This window comes from Cordyceps fumosorosea (genome assembly GCF_001636725.1).
Source record: "Cordyceps fumosorosea ARSEF 2679 chromosome Unknown scaffold_9, whole genome shotgun sequence".
NCBI classification, from domain to species: domain Eukaryota; kingdom Fungi; phylum Ascomycota; class Sordariomycetes; order Hypocreales; family Cordycipitaceae; genus Cordyceps; species Cordyceps fumosorosea.
Genome location: NW_017387309.1, coordinates 874,018 through 888,761, shown reverse-complemented (window position 1 = coordinate 888,761; position 14,744 = coordinate 874,018). Strand labels below are relative to the sequence as shown.

The 14,744-nt window shown below is 53.6% G+C and overlaps 4 protein-coding genes across 4 annotated transcripts; 2 read left to right on the top strand and 2 right to left on the bottom strand.

Moving 5' to 3' along the window:
- Positions 1-31: 31 nt before the first annotated feature.
- On the top strand, positions 32-741 carry ISF_04455 (hypothetical protein; the record flags this gene model as incomplete). The annotated part of the gene is made up of 2 exons (XM_018848061.1): positions 32-180; positions 495-741. The coding sequence occupies 2 exons, from the start codon at positions 32-34 to the stop codon at positions 739-741; spliced, it is 396 nt and encodes a 131-aa protein (XP_018705017.1).
- Positions 742-4,060: 3,319 nt separating this feature from the next.
- ISF_04454 (Peptidase S8, subtilisin-related protein) lies at positions 4,061-5,413 on the bottom strand (the record flags this gene model as incomplete). The annotated part of the gene is made up of 2 exons (XM_018848060.1): positions 4,061-4,771; positions 4,847-5,413. 2 exons carry the CDS (start codon positions 5,411-5,413, stop codon positions 4,061-4,063), a joined length of 1,278 nt encoding a protein of 425 aa, XP_018705016.1.
- A 1,929-nt stretch (positions 5,414-7,342) lies between these two features.
- Positions 7,343-7,946, bottom strand: ISF_04453 (thioesterase family protein; the record flags this gene model as incomplete). Its single annotated transcript, XM_018848059.1, has 3 exons — positions 7,343-7,691; positions 7,749-7,799; positions 7,876-7,946. The coding sequence occupies 3 exons, from the start codon at positions 7,944-7,946 to the stop codon at positions 7,343-7,345; spliced, it is 471 nt and encodes a 156-aa protein (XP_018705015.1).
- A 690-nt stretch (positions 7,947-8,636) lies between these two features.
- On the top strand, positions 8,637-10,106 carry ISF_04452 (DRAP deaminase; the record flags this gene model as incomplete). The annotated part of the gene is made up of 1 exon (XM_018848058.1): positions 8,637-10,106. One exon carries the CDS (start codon positions 8,637-8,639, stop codon positions 10,104-10,106), a length of 1,470 nt encoding a protein of 489 aa, XP_018705014.1.
- Between the last annotated feature and the right edge of the window lie 4,638 nt (positions 10,107-14,744).

Here is a 14,744-nt window from a genome sequence, read left to right as displayed (position 1 = left end):
CACTCTATGTCCGAGCAGTGGTCGTTCGACAATGGCCGCTAATTCTTTTACACCACCGTCATCCTCAGACTACTATGCAGTGGACACCGACCAGCGCGTGATGCACGAGCCCGAGTCTCTGGACATGACATCACTTCAGCCCAAGAAAATCCCGGTCGAACATATCTCGCCGCTCTGGGAGTAAGGCCCCACGGTCTGCCTTGACTCTGGCCGAAAAGACATCTATACCAAGACGCCGTACCTTCCTGGCTACACTGGATGCCCTATGCTAGCTAATCTGATGTTCCAGGAAGCCCGTGTCTGTCAGATGATGCTTGATCATCCGCATCCGAACGTTGCAAAATATCTTGGCTGTGTCATTGAAGACGGGCGGTTTACAGGGTCTGCTTTGAGAGATACCCAGAGACTGTCGCGGAGCAACTCGAGCGCAGGCTCATAATCGACAAGCCTCGGTGCCGTTCGCATGTCCGGAAATGTCTTGAACATCTGCATAGCCTCGGCCTAGTTCACAACGACAGAAAGACCGGCAACATTATGTTCACATATAGCGATGGTGGACGCTTCGTCATTATCGACTTTGACTCATATGTTCGCAGGGGCGGTGCACTCCCGATAAAGCAGGGCCACATGCCCCCAAGCGCGAGTTTTTCAAATTTTGAAAATGATGACTTCGCATTTCAAAAGATGGTGAAGGAACTAGATCTTGCCGAGCCGAAGGATGAGGCCCAAAAGGATGAATAGATGGGCTCAGCAGGTATGAATTTGCGCAAAACCGGTGTTCTTATTCGTACTAAACTACCCAAGCTTAATAGACACATTTGTTGAACATGTAAAAAATGAGCAGGGTTTTCCATCCCTCAACGCAGAACCACACTATGGAGCATTCCAACATTGCTCGGAATGTGCTATTCCGACCTTGAATGCTCGGCGAAATCGCCCAGCACACTTGCATAGGAACTTTGATGGCATAGCCCGTCGGGATTGCATCTCACTTTGGGGTTGCAAAGGGATATGCAGACGCCCTGCCTTTCGTAATTCTCCATTTTGCAATCGGAAATCTTTGGCCCCCGTATGGTGTATTTCCTGATGACATTCCCTTTCTTCGAGTCCTTCTCCTTCATGAGAATAGTCTCAAAGGTGCACATCTCGTTGATATGCAACTGACCTTGACTGTGGTTGTGCTCTCTGGGTGCTTCAGTGGAATGAATGGTGGCGATGTGTAGGAAGTTGAAGCTGCTTGGTCTTCAAAATGAGATAGGGGCTTGATAAGAAAGAGCAAAGGATTCTTTCATCCGGTGAAGTTGCGGCCTATTTACACTATAGAGCTATGCTACGCTCATTCTGCTTTTGCCACGCGCCCGGTGAACCCATCATCTGGCCTTCGCTACGCGCCCGGTGAATCCCTCCACGACTTTCCCTTCCTTTCATGATGCTGCGTACACCTGTGCGATACTACGTCGCCTTGTATGATGGCAGCTGGCTTCAACCTCCCACTCTCCCGCATTTTAGTAACCTCCCACACTCTTACACATGTTCTGAGCCTCCGCATACCTAACCCCCAGGACCCCGCCAATGATACTGGCCCAGAGGCCACGCTGCTTCTCTCCCGCTTAATGAATTATGAACGCGCGCCCAAGGGGCTTTGCGAAGCATTGCAGGCAACCTAACAGTCCGAAGAAAACTCTACCGCAAAGATATTCCTTCAAATTGGTGGTTTTTCAACCTGGCTTGCATTCTTCCTGGTGAAGAATGCAGCTGAACATAATACCCATTTTGATGGTAAGGTAGACTATGGACGGTTAGTTGCCAAACTCGAGAAAGCGACTGTCGACCTTCGAAAAGAGTTGGCGGTACAGGTAGCCACTGCCATACCAAGTCAGGTCAAGGAGAAAACCAGCAAGTTATTCAAGACAAAGATCCAATCACTGCAACATGAGGATATGCCCCGACAAACCAAGAAGCGACGCAGTACGGCATGTTCTTCTAGTGTTTTAACACTTCTAGTATCATGTAGGGACCGGTGATGGTGCCTTGAGTACGCGCCCGACACCGAGCAGTACGAGCCAATACCGACCTCTTGTCGCTACTCCCGCATCTCCCACCCAGGGCCAAGCGGTACTCAAGACAGGCACTGGCTACATCTCTCATATCGATGGAAGCGGGAATTTCTTCATTAATGCATCTCTCGAGGCAGCCATGAGCATACTTTCTCGGGACCTCGCGATCGCGATCGCAAGAAATCCACGCCCAGCAGACGAAACCAGCTGTGTAGCTGCAATATCTATGGCATTTCCCGCTGCTTTATTCTCAGAAAATTTGCATGCCAAATGGAACTGGAAACAACAGATGACAAGGTGTCGCGCTTCGCTTTAGAATGGTTTGGGGTGCGCTTAGAAACCAAGGCTGGCTTGCGATACGTCTGCATCGCCGACGGAAGCTCAAAGATATTACCTTACCCCAAGTTGACCCTTCAGGGCTTCCGACGCGACCTCATTACTTCCAGTTTGGAGCTGAGATATCAGAGGCAATAATGGCTGGTGCTCCATATCAGGAAGGTGCTAAGAATCACCCGAGACAGCACAGGCCATGTGTCTATGGTGATCTCACACCAAGCCCGCGATCGAGCGGTGATATTTATAGATGTTGGTCTGTTGCACGGAACGCGCCTCAAAAAATAGGCTCTTGCCATAGAATCAGCCTAGTTTCGCCAATCCTATGCAATGCCCTGCTTCAACCTTCCTTCAGCATCTTGCCTGTCTTCTCACCAGAGCAAAGACTAGTCGCAGATTCGACTGTGTCTTGTCCATCGCTGAAAGAAAACTGTTTCGTAGGTGTCCGCGTATTGCTACTCAGATAACCGTAAACGAAGCGCCCCTTCTAGTAGACCATTTGACTCGAGCCGAAAATGTCGTGTAAAAAGATTCGGCAGCTTCGTAAAACTCTGCATCTCTTGGTGGAGGTTTCATTTTGAACGACTTAGCCAAAGCGATTCATTTAGTTTTGAAGCATCCCATCAGAATATCAAGGCTCGGGCTTACCGAAAAAGGGATCTAACATCCATTACTGTATTCGTACCAATAAGGTCGTAATTTTAGTGAAATCCTCCGGGTTGTCATGCGTGACATAGTGAGCGGAGAAAGGCTAATAATAGAGGGAGGGAACAAAATTAATTTTTACCAGTAGTGGAGGAAATGTTAAATAAAACATAGAGGGTTAAATTTAGCAAAGAATCCCAGTTGATATTCGGGCGTTTATAGCTAGATGCGATCATGCAAATTAATCCCCTATATTAAGAAAAACACGGCCACTGCCGTCATTGTGGCGACACACTGACTCTTGTTCTCTCTTACACAGTGAGCAGTGTATTCATGCCAATACATACAGGCGGCTTGATTTGTCAATGGACCTATGAATAGAAACAACCTTCAGAAGACAGCTCTGTTGTTTCTTATGTGTTGCAGGTGAAAATGGCCGCTTTGGCTATTTGCAGAGTGCTGTCAACTGCGTTGCGTTTAATGGGACCCCATGTCGATGCAATCAATAACTATCCACATTGGAGGCCTATCGCCAAGAATCTTCAAGCAGGTGCAGACATGGTGCGCAGTCACACCTGCTGTCTTCCAGGTGCCGATAGGCGAGAGAGGTTTCCAAGAATAAAGCACCAGCCGGCCTGGATACTGCCTGGCAGGCGCGCGCCGGATACCATCGCGCGATCGGCGAACGAATTGGGTAATGATGGCACTCTTTACAAGGAAGCTCGGTTCATGGTTACACATTCCTGTCAAAGATGATGGGATGAACCGTACATGTCGGGGCTGATGTATCTGCAGTAGTTCTTAATTGTTTTACGCAGGTCACTCCAAGGATCGTCGAGCAGATGCCGATATGTATCCGTATATATATAAGAAAAAGAAGCAGGGACTAGTGCATATACCCGCTGCACACTATGTACATTATTGAAACCGTTATATACCGTGTTGCTTCGCTGGCCGAGTTTCAAAGTCGTCGCCGTTGAGGCAATGTCGCTGACCGCCGTTGTCCAATCCTCAATCCCCTCCCTTTACTGGCCGCTGCCGTTGTAAGCAATGTTGGTGACCGTGTTGCTGACCTGGTTTGTGACGGCGTTCTTGGTGGCCATGTCGACGATTGTCTTGCAGAGTGCCGGCGAGGCCTTGACGCCGTTCTTGGCCGCGAGGTAAGCGGCGAGGCCGGCGATGTGCGGGGTGGCCATGGACGTTCCCGTGTAGAACGCGGTCTCGCCGCCCGGGACGGTGGAGAGGACGTTCACGGCCGGGCCGTTGATTTTGACGACGGGTCCCCAGTTTGAGCTGGCGTAGCGGCGGTCGTCCGACTGCGTGCCGCCGACGGCGCACACCTTGGACGCCGACGCAGGCGAGAAGTCGCGGGCGTTCTTGTTGTTGTTGCCCGCGGCAATGGCCATGAAGAAGCCCGCGTCGACCATGGCGTTGGCCGCGTCGTTCATCGACTGCGAGAAGTTGCCGCCGAGCGAGCCGCTAACGACAAAGCCGCCAGGGCAGCTGCTGCTGCGCGACCGCGCGTCCTTCTGGATGAAGTCGTAAGCAGCGATCAGATCCGAGTACCAAAAGTCTCCGTTGCTGTCGATGACCTTGACGCCGAGGAGGGTCGCCTTCTTGGCGACGCCGTACGTGGCCGAGCCAATGGTGCCCGCGCAGTGGGTTCCGTGGCCGTTGTCGTCGACGCTGGAGCCGGAGACGAAGCTCTTGATCTGCTTGGCGCGGCCCTCAAACTCCTACACGGTGGAAGTTAGTTTTTTCCACCCCACCAACGGGTCACATTGTTGACCCCAACGCTCAGTTATACTTACAGGGTGGCTGTCATCAATACCACTGTCCGTCACATAGACGCAGACGCCCTTGCCGGCCGACTCGTCGTAGATGTAGTCGCTGGAGCCGGCCTGGCGGTGGGAGATGCGGCCGAGGCCCCACGGGGCGTCAGACTGGGTGCGGAACCCGCTGAGGGTGCCGGCCATGTCCTGCTCGATGTACTCGACGCCGGGGACCATGCGGAAACCCTCGACGGTGGAGCGGTCCAGCTGCGCCGTGAAGCCTAGAAAGTCGCTGTTGAAGGTATGCGCGACGTTCTCGTCGTCCACGTCCCGGAGTGCCGCCTCGACCGCGGAGAACTCTCGGTCGCCCTTGAACTTGATGATGAACCGGCTGCTGCCGCCGCGGGCCACGAGATCGCCCTCGGGCTCGTGCAGGATGAGGGGCGCGGGTTCATCGCGCTTCTCCAGCTCGTGAAGGTACAGCGGCGCAAGCTCGGAGCGCCTCTCGGCCTCGTGGAGGTAGAGAGGTGCGGGCTCGCCGCTCGTTTCGAGGATGGGGCCAGCCAGGGCCAAGGGAAGAGCAGCCAGGATGGTAGTGACACGCATTTTGACGGTGATGAAGGAAGTGTATAAACAAGAAGCGAAAGGGCCAAAGGAAGTAGACTAGGAATGTGAAGGAAAGTGAAAGTCCTTGGCCAAGAGAATGCCCAAGAAGAGACATGTTTGAAGAGAGTCATGGGCACCGAGCAGCTTTATACAGAAAGATTATCCTCCTGTCAGCCTTGACAAAAAGTCGGGCTTGGAGCCATTCTCCTTGCCCATTGAACCTCATTTCCACACCTCCACGTCTCCCGCGTCCGCAGCTTACGAGCAGTCGACACGACGCCTGCTATAGATTGCCGTGGGGGGAGCTTGGGATGGCAACCTTCCAGAAGAGGCAATTGTGGTGCCTCCTATAGTGATAGTGGACATATGCGAAACCAGCCGCCGCCACGTAGCGGCAAGTAGACCGGGCCGACAAGGTGTATGCTGTGTGCCCTCCGTCCCTCCGTCCCTCCCGAAGGCTGACGGGCGAGACAGGTCTATGGCAGACGTCAGCATGTAGATGGTACAGAAATAACATGGGAGAGCGCTGATGTGTGCCGAAATCACAGGATGCCAAGACCCCTAATAAAGGTCCTCCCTAATAGGGTATAACAGGATCTGCATCGAACCAGCCAGCCTCATTACAGCTAGGGCTGTTGTGGCTGAAACTTGCTTCTTTGATGCGGCGCAAGTCGTACTACGCGCGCCCAAAAGGGGGAGCAGGAAGACCGGTCGTTGAGCAGCATTAACTTTAAAAAACCTAATCTTGACTGTTTATTTCCCTCGCGCCTCACTTATGCGGTGTCAGCTCCCGTTCGCGCCGGAGTTGCAAAGCGCTATCCAGATCTCCTTCTTACTACGGTGTTAGTGCGCGGGGCACTTTTGGTTCGTCGGCGCGACAGAGAGGGGAATTTCTCAAAGGTAATAAAAATCTCAAAATTCGCCGGCCCTCTTCTTATCTGAACCAGGAGAATTTACGGGCCGCCAGGGGCTGTAACACTAACCTAGCATTTGGTCGAGTTTGCCGGGCCTCTCCGAACTACAGCCCAGGCAGCTGCCAATCCGAGCAGGCCAAGGTTCATTCGAGCTCCTCTTAAAGATAGCAAAGAAGGTTATTACCTGTTCAATCACAGCTGGCGTACCAGTTTGCTTGGCAAAGAACCGGCGTCTGTTGTTGACTAGGGACGACTTGTTCTGGACTTGGTTCCAATATCTACCCAGGTTTATCTCAGGTCATCGGATTCCGTAACCGTTCGAGGGGCACTAACGCAAGAAGGACAATGGCAAGAAATGCTAGACAGTCAACTGGGTTTAAGTTACCACATTCATTGACACCATCCAAAACCAGCCGCTTGGGATGGCGATATGGTATCTGTCATGCCCGAAGTCCAGAATCGTCGGCAGAGCTGGCCACAAAGATGCTGAAAATACTCCGCATAACCGGTTGATATTGACATGGGTATTTCCCTAGGTCTCATGCCAAGATGGGCCGAAGGGTCGCGGATTAATAGTATGATTCGCAAATAATTATCAAATCGCTAAGGATCCAGGCATATGCTCAAGCTCAATTACAATTTCATTCATCAAATGTGTGTTCTTCGCCAGGCCGTGATACCAGCCTTGGGCGGATCTGTTGGGCCTGCTGGAGGCCAAACAAGGAAGGTGAACGAGAGGGAGGGGACGCATGAAACGCAGCATGGTCTTTTGGCAGAGTCGTCGTATAAATGAAGTGTATTTACTGAATACAGGGAGACAACTGCCGGGGCTCGAAGAGCAGCCGACGGCCCTTCACAAACATTGGGCGAATACCCAAGAGGCTGCGCCGATGAGCCGAGGATGTACTATGGATCTATATTTGAGTGAGTTTTACAACTGAATCTTTTCAACATATTACCTGAGGCGGATAAACAATTGGTCTTAAGTGCACACGTTATTAACAGACTGCCGTTGCTATAGCTTGCTGCCCCTTGGCCTGTCCTTGTGAATCCTTTGCAAGGCGGTACGCAGTCTGTCGCTCATGCCCGCCGCTCTCGGGCGGCCGGTCTCTCGATCGACCATGACGTGGACAAACTCGCCTGCCGCCTTGACACCCTCGACGCCGCGCTCGAAAAGCGCGACTTCATACGTGACGCTCGACTTGCCCAGCTTGTTGACGCGGACGCCGACCTCGGCCACCGCCGGGTAGGCTATGGAGGCGAAGAAATCCGTGTGCGAGTGCACAGCGAGAGGTGTCTCGGTGGCCGTGGGGGGGAACAGTCCGCAATACTCAATTAGGTAGGCATTCACTGCAGAGTCGAAGCTGCCAGCGGTCGTGTCAGGTAAGGTTGGTGAGGGGTCACGCGAGTGGAACACCTACAGAAAATTGTAGATGGAATTGTTCATGTGATCGTACATGTCATTATCATTCCTAAAAAATTGTCAGTACTTTTGAATGCCACCCCTCCCTCCAGTCGACTTGTCTAGATGGGATCGTGCCAACTCACCAGCGTGTGCGATAGTCTAGAATGAACAGGTAGTCCTCCCGCTTTCGGTTCTTAATATCATCCGAGGTCATCTTGACTAGAAGACAGTATGAGAAGCCAATGGTTCCTGTTCCTAGTACTAGGACGAAAGCGTGTAGAGGTGTGTTGGGATGCAGCCGATAACCGAGCGAAAGCCGCAAAGAATCGCACCTCGCGATGTCGCCGTGACAGAAGGTGGGAGATGCACGGGTGTCTCTGGCAAGTAATTGAGAGGCTACTCAAATCACGAGAAGGAAAGGTGTTTGAATATCAAAGTTTGGAGCCTAGGAACAGAGTTCGAATGGAACGCCTCAAAGGATGGAAAGGATGGCAGGATAGTTTCGGCAGTCAATTGCGTGGATGGAAGCTCATGGGAGCCGAGGCTAGACCCAGATCTCGTAGAATTACCGGACAGAGAATCCGGGGAACAGCTTGCGGCGGAGATGGAAATCGGCATTATGTCAGCAGCCAACTGTAATTCTGCCGTCTCCGACCGCCATTTTTTCAGGGTCACAACGAAGCAGGCAGAGGGGTGTCGCCAACAGACATTGCTGCGTGAGAGATTGGTGGTTTTTATTGCGAGCGCTTGCTTAAAATTGTCGCCAGCCGGTCAGTTTGTGTTCGGTTGCGGAATCATCGGATCCAGTGTCTCGATGCTAGGGCGTCGGCTGGTTCGACACGTCGCGCCCCTCACAAGCGCCAACAGCAGGACGAATTTCTCAAGCCAAATCGCCAGACTCAGCATGACCGTCCCGGCCGCGACGGAGCTCTCCGAGTCCGCCATTGGCGCGGCCTCGGTCGAGGCGCTCAAGAAGCTCTCGCTCGCTGACAAGCAGGCAAAGCGGGAGGCCAAGACAAGGCGGCAGCAGGAAAAGCACGTGGCAGAGATGCTCGCCCCTCCGGGACCTCTCATCACGCCCGCGGGCGACATGTGGCCGCGACCATATTTTTTCGAGGACGGCCTGCGTCGCGTGAGGCCGTACCACTTCACATACAATACGTGGTGCAAGGAAAGATGGCGCGGGCGCACCCTGATTGACATCTTTGCCTGCGAGTTTCGCGACCGGCCGCTGGAGTACTACCGGACCGCGATGGAGCTAGGCGACATCTTTGTCAACCAGCGCAAAGTCGGCCCAGAATACATTGTGCGCAATGGGGACAAGATCTCACACACGCTGCACCGCCACGAGCCGCCCGTCACGGCCGAGCCGATCGGCATCATCCACGAGGACGAGGACATGATTGTCCTCAACAAGCCCGCTGGTGTACCTGTCCATCCGGCGGGCCGCTACAACTTTAACTCTATCATTGAGATTATGAAGTCGGACCGCGGCAAAGACTTTATGCCGTATCCCTGCAACCGGCTGGACAGATTGACGAGCGGCATCATGTTCATCGGCAAGAGCCCCAAGGCTGCGGAGGACCTAGGCGTCAAGATTAAGGAACGCTCAGTGCGCAAGGAGTACCTTGCACGAGTATTGGGCGAGTTTCCTGACGGTGAAGTAGTCTGTGATATGCCTATTTTGCAGATTTCCCCCAAGCTGGGCTTGAATCGCGTGAGAGCAAACGGCAAGTCGGCCAGGACCGTGTTTAAAAAGCTGGCATACTATCCTCCGCGCACACCAGTAATGCAGTCCCCAGATGGACCGATTACGCGGAAAAACACAGGTTACTCCATCGTGCGCTGCCTGCCGGTGACTGGCCGGACGCATCAGATCCGCGTGCACCTGCAGCATCTGGGGTTCCCCATCCAAAACGACCCCATCTACGCGAACCAGCGGGTCTGGGGCATGAATCTCGGACACGACGACCCGGAGGCGACGCGTAACACGGACGAGGACATCATCAGCCGGCTGTCGCGGATGGGCAAGGACGAGGTCGCGCAGGCAGTGGTGTACTACGACGAGATGGTGGACGAGTACGAGAAGAAGCGGGCCGAGAAGATGACGGGCGAGTTGTGCGATGTGTGCGCGACGCCGCTGTACTCGGACCCGGGCAACCACGAGCTCTCGCTGTGGCTGCACAGCCTGCGGTATGAGGACGCGCGCGGCGCCTGGTCGTACACGAGCCCGCTGCCGCGGTGGGCGCTGCCGCCGGCAGGCATGCAAGGGCCGACGACGGTCGGCGGGCTGGAGGAGCTGCTGGATGCGGTGCCCGAAACGGAGCCGCAGGACGGAGTTGCGACTCCCCAGGACAAGGAGGAAGCGCAATGATATTCGGGCAGGCAGGCAGGCAGCTTGGATGTTTCATTACGTGGCGTTGATGGTTGTTTGGTTGCTAGGGCATGTGTGCATCTACACGGACATACAGGAAGATACAAAGGGCTACGAAGGAAATACAAGGTGGTACAAAGCACTGCAAAGCAAGAGAATACAAACTGTAAGCATGTGACTACATTTACCAGGGATCGAGATTGTTCGTACAAGCAGGGTTGCATAAATCTCCGAAAACGCCATGTGAGGAAAAAGAACGGTAAATTCCGAATAAGAAGCAGCAGCAGAGGAGTTCCCAGAGTAACTTAACCGAGACTGGCAGAGATGCAAGCCAACGCACGCCTCCACAGCCATGTTTGGCTTCGCGGCGCACGTTCAAGCCCTCTTGTGCAAGCCACTGCAGCCGACCCGATGCGGAGAGGCTGGCTTCCGTCTTGTCAAGTTGTCATGGAGTTGCGAGCTGTGCAAAAGATGGCATAACACGGGACCAGGGGGGGGTTAAAGTTGCATGCAGTGCAGGGTCGCGGATCTCGCCAAACAGGGTAAACGAGCAAGTTTCCCATTGCGCAAGTTGTTCTAAAATAGACAGGGGGGAAGAGAGGTCAGATTGGGCTTTTGTTACACAGGGTTTGGCTGCCTTCCAGCTGGAATGCGCGAGACGGGCTCGGACGGAGGTTGACGATCCTGAGTTGGGGTGAGATCTTCACCGAGGAAGCAGGTCCCGAAATGTCAAAGCGACAGAAATCGTCAGCCATTGGGAGTGACATGCACAGACGTTCTTTCCTGCTTTAATGAGTTGGGCGCCTCCAAACGAGATGGGATTAATGATGGACGAGACGACGGCGTTCAGCTCCCGCCCGGTCGGTACGTGATGCGGTTGGTCATTTGGGGGTGGCGGCTATTGAAACTATTGGGCAGCCCACCAACCACCCACCGTCGGCAGCGCCACGCCGCAGTGGCAAAAACATAGTGGTAATATTGAAATAAGGCGACGCCTATTCATATGGCTGGGCAGCGGCGAACGAATTGGGGCTGTTCAATTGCCTAATTGTCCAAAACCTCTCACTATCACTTTTTTGACTCCTTGATCATGCCCGTCTCCAACGTACTTGTGATATCATGTTTGACAGCTGGTGCAGCATTGTGTTCTGTACGTGCACGCAACGCGTTAGTAGGTTCAGCTGGCATGGTCCATGCAGATGCAAGATGGGAAACTAAACCACTACTAAGCTAGACAGAAGCCCGCGCAGGAGCTTTTTTGGTGGCGTCTACAAGGGAAGACTACGCCCTGTTTTTGGTCCTTTCCTTCTGGAAAGGGAGATTCGTCTGTCTCAGCTCGTAGAAAGAAAGAGTGTAGTGGCATTTCCCGCACCAGCCCAAGTTTAGCGCCGCCAGTTCCCTTCCCTTGTGTCTGATGATGGGCTTGTTGAATAGCCGAAGTGCAGTGGCGCTGGGTATTGAAAAAAAGGCGATGGGAAAGGTAATTTGCCAGATCTCGGATTCTATTTTCCTCATTTTCCTTTTCTCCTCGTAAAAAGAATGCGGCGATACGAGTTGGAGGGGGAGTGTATGGCGAAGATGACGACGAAGGCAAAAACAAAGATGGCGGAATAGACAAAAGGCTGTCGCCAGCAAAGGTTCATGGGTGTGAAGGCGAGAAGCGATTTAGATGGACTACCATTACGACACAAAGCCAAAAAACAACGCTCTGACATGAGCTACCCAAAGTCACATGGACGATGATTTCTTGAACGAGCAGCTTCCATTGTCAGTGCACAGTATGAGGTTAGTCGCAAGTTCCGTCTGGACTCGTCGTTCCGCGGAGTCTTCTTCCGTTTGCGATGCGCGCAGGAACAACCACCTGAGAGCAACTACAGGGTTGGTTTTAGGGCCTATAGTCGACAAGAGCAGGGATCATAGCACATGCCAAAACGGAGCACGACTAGGGTTATATTCCCCATTTAGGATTCAGCGTTGGCGACTTCACCAGTACGGATTGGGCGGAGGGCGGGGGAGAAGACACTTCGGGGACGTCGGGGAAGGCTGGCGGCGTCCGCCACAGCACACTCTTCTTCTGTGTCCAGCGACGTGGTTCCGATTCTGATTGGCCCCGGAGCGTAGTGAAGCTGGATTGGGCAAATGGGCCAAACCTGCTGCGACTACTTTTGGGGGCGGTTTGCGGTGTTGTTGTGTCTCATGTGTCTCACAGCAGCGGGCGGCGTGTTGAGGGCCAGCCCAACAACGCCCCGTGGCTTTTCTTCATGAACCGAGGAATGAAAGGAGGGGTTGGCGGCCAGAGCTAGGGGCCATGTGCCGAAGCATGTGTGGTGGTTGTCTCACTTCTATAGATAGTAATAGGTAGGAAAATGAGGGGAAAGGGGAATGAAGGGGGGGAGGGCGAGACAAAGTGGTAAAAAAAGACAATCGTACAGAAGGAGAGACACGGCGTGCCTGGCTTGTGTGTAGGTTTGAATGTACTACGTAAGTTTGGATAATTTTGTTATGACGATGGCATGCCAGTCCCCGTGGCCGGGGGGCGTGCGAGATCTTGGCCTCGACGGCGATGATATGAATGAAGAAAGGAGGAAAGAGATTTTCTGCAAGACAAGAAAAATCAGACCAGGTGCTAAAGAAGAAGAAAAAAATGATTGGAAGAGGACAAGAGAAAAAGATAAGACGAATAAAAAAAATAAAAAATATCACGGCTAGAGGGGACGGGATTTGCAATCTCATCGAACACTCGGTAAGCTGTCACCGACGGCAAAGCGGGTGCGAAAGAAGCAACTTGGGATGACAGCCACCCAATGAGTGCGAGCGCTGCCTGTGTAGGCTGCTGTCTTGTGTTTAAGGTTGGCTGTCAACTTCAGCTGAACCGGGGGGTGCCACCGATCTATGATCCGGAAAGTGCCCGCCCTATCGTTTTTTGCCCTTCTGCTTCTTCTCCCTTCTTCGCCTCCCATCTACAATTTTATTAATCAAAAAGCTTCATGTACGGACGGCAAATTCCGAAAACGCCGATGGCTGAGCGGAAACAACGGAAGAAGAGGAGGGAAGGGCGAGAGCTCGGTGTTTTGTATGTGGCGGCGAGAGTCCGAAGGCAAAGGTCAAAAGGACGATGAAAAATCAGTCGGCGGTGCGGCAAGGGCCACATTCGGTACCTCCGACACGTTAGACGGCCTCCCGGTTGGTTGGCGCAGCGGAAAGCGGGTAGGGGAGCTCTTTTTTTCTCGTAGCTAGACCGAAACTTAGCTACCCTAGATGGGGATGCTACCTGAACGGGAGAGACGTTGGTTAGTATGTATGTACCTTGCCTTATTAGCGGGATACCTGCCAGACGCACCCTGTCGCCCAACACTTTGCAGTACCACACTAAGAGAGCGACGGCAACGCTGCACAGCCTACCCAGGACTCGACTGCCGCCATTCACCATCGCAAGCCATTAAGGTGCCTGTAGCACCAGTTATGTAGTTACATAGATCAGTCCAGCCCAGCCCTGTGGCTTCTTCCATCCTCCCTCCTGCTCATGTGTCGGTGGCAGTCGTTTTAGCACCTCCTTCACCGAGTTAGTTGGTACACCCCGTCAGCACTCTACGTGGCACTCTATTTTGCGGGGGACGCCGCATGGAGCAGGCGTGTAAGCAACCTTTCCTGCACAGCCTCCTCGCTCCAGCGCGAACGCCAAAACCATAATGGCGAAAGCTTCCTGCCACAACAAGTAATTGCAGCCAATTCGAGCAAGAATGCCTCGTCTCGTGGCATGTCAGCCAGGGGTCGGGTCCTCGGGCAGAGCCCGGCCACGCGACAAGACGCACGGAAAGCGTGGCCTTGTTGCCGTACAGCTGAGTGGCGGCGTCAAACAATCTCATTCCACCATGTTGTTGCGTCTGCTGTTACCACGTCATCAAGCAGCACTTCCCTGTCCGCCAGCCCCCTTCCCTATTTCGGGCTATCCCGCACTACAAGAACGGATTCGTCAACGACAGTGGCTTCTGCATCTTGGCATCGCATGTTATTACTGACATGCCCACAATCCCACGATGGGTTGACAGATTGGAGGGGTGAGGGAGGAGGGGACAAAAGAGATAAGGAATAAAAAACATCAAGAAGAACCAAGAGAAAGCAAAAGTACCTCACCTCGTCGTTCGATGGATACGCCGCCATCTGCCCACTCCCGGATAAAGGCCCCAGCAGCCTAGCTGAGGCTCATCGTGACGTGTGGCCGCTCTGGCCACCTATTCGGCCATGGATCGAACGTACCCAGCTGAGGCGCCGCCAATCCTCCGCCTGCAGCCCGCGAAAGGGGCCGACTACGGGCTGCGTGGCTTGAAAGCCCGGCGAGAGCGTCGTCCACCGCCATCACCTATCTCACACGTTGCCTAGCAGTGCGCCGCTGCTGCACTAGACCAGAACCAAACGGCCCGGCCATCATCACGCGTGCTCCAAAGGGGGCCGCCTCCAGCTGGCTGGGCCACATCGCCGCGCCATCGCCCAACGCCCGCCACCGCCCCGGCGAGCATCCCATCTAGAACGCTGAATTCAAGATGGCGTGCGCGTCTTGAGAGAACAGCCTTCTGCGCCACACACACCCAGGGCCTCCCAACATGATGAAGATGCTGTACGAGAAGTCGGTTGAGTGTC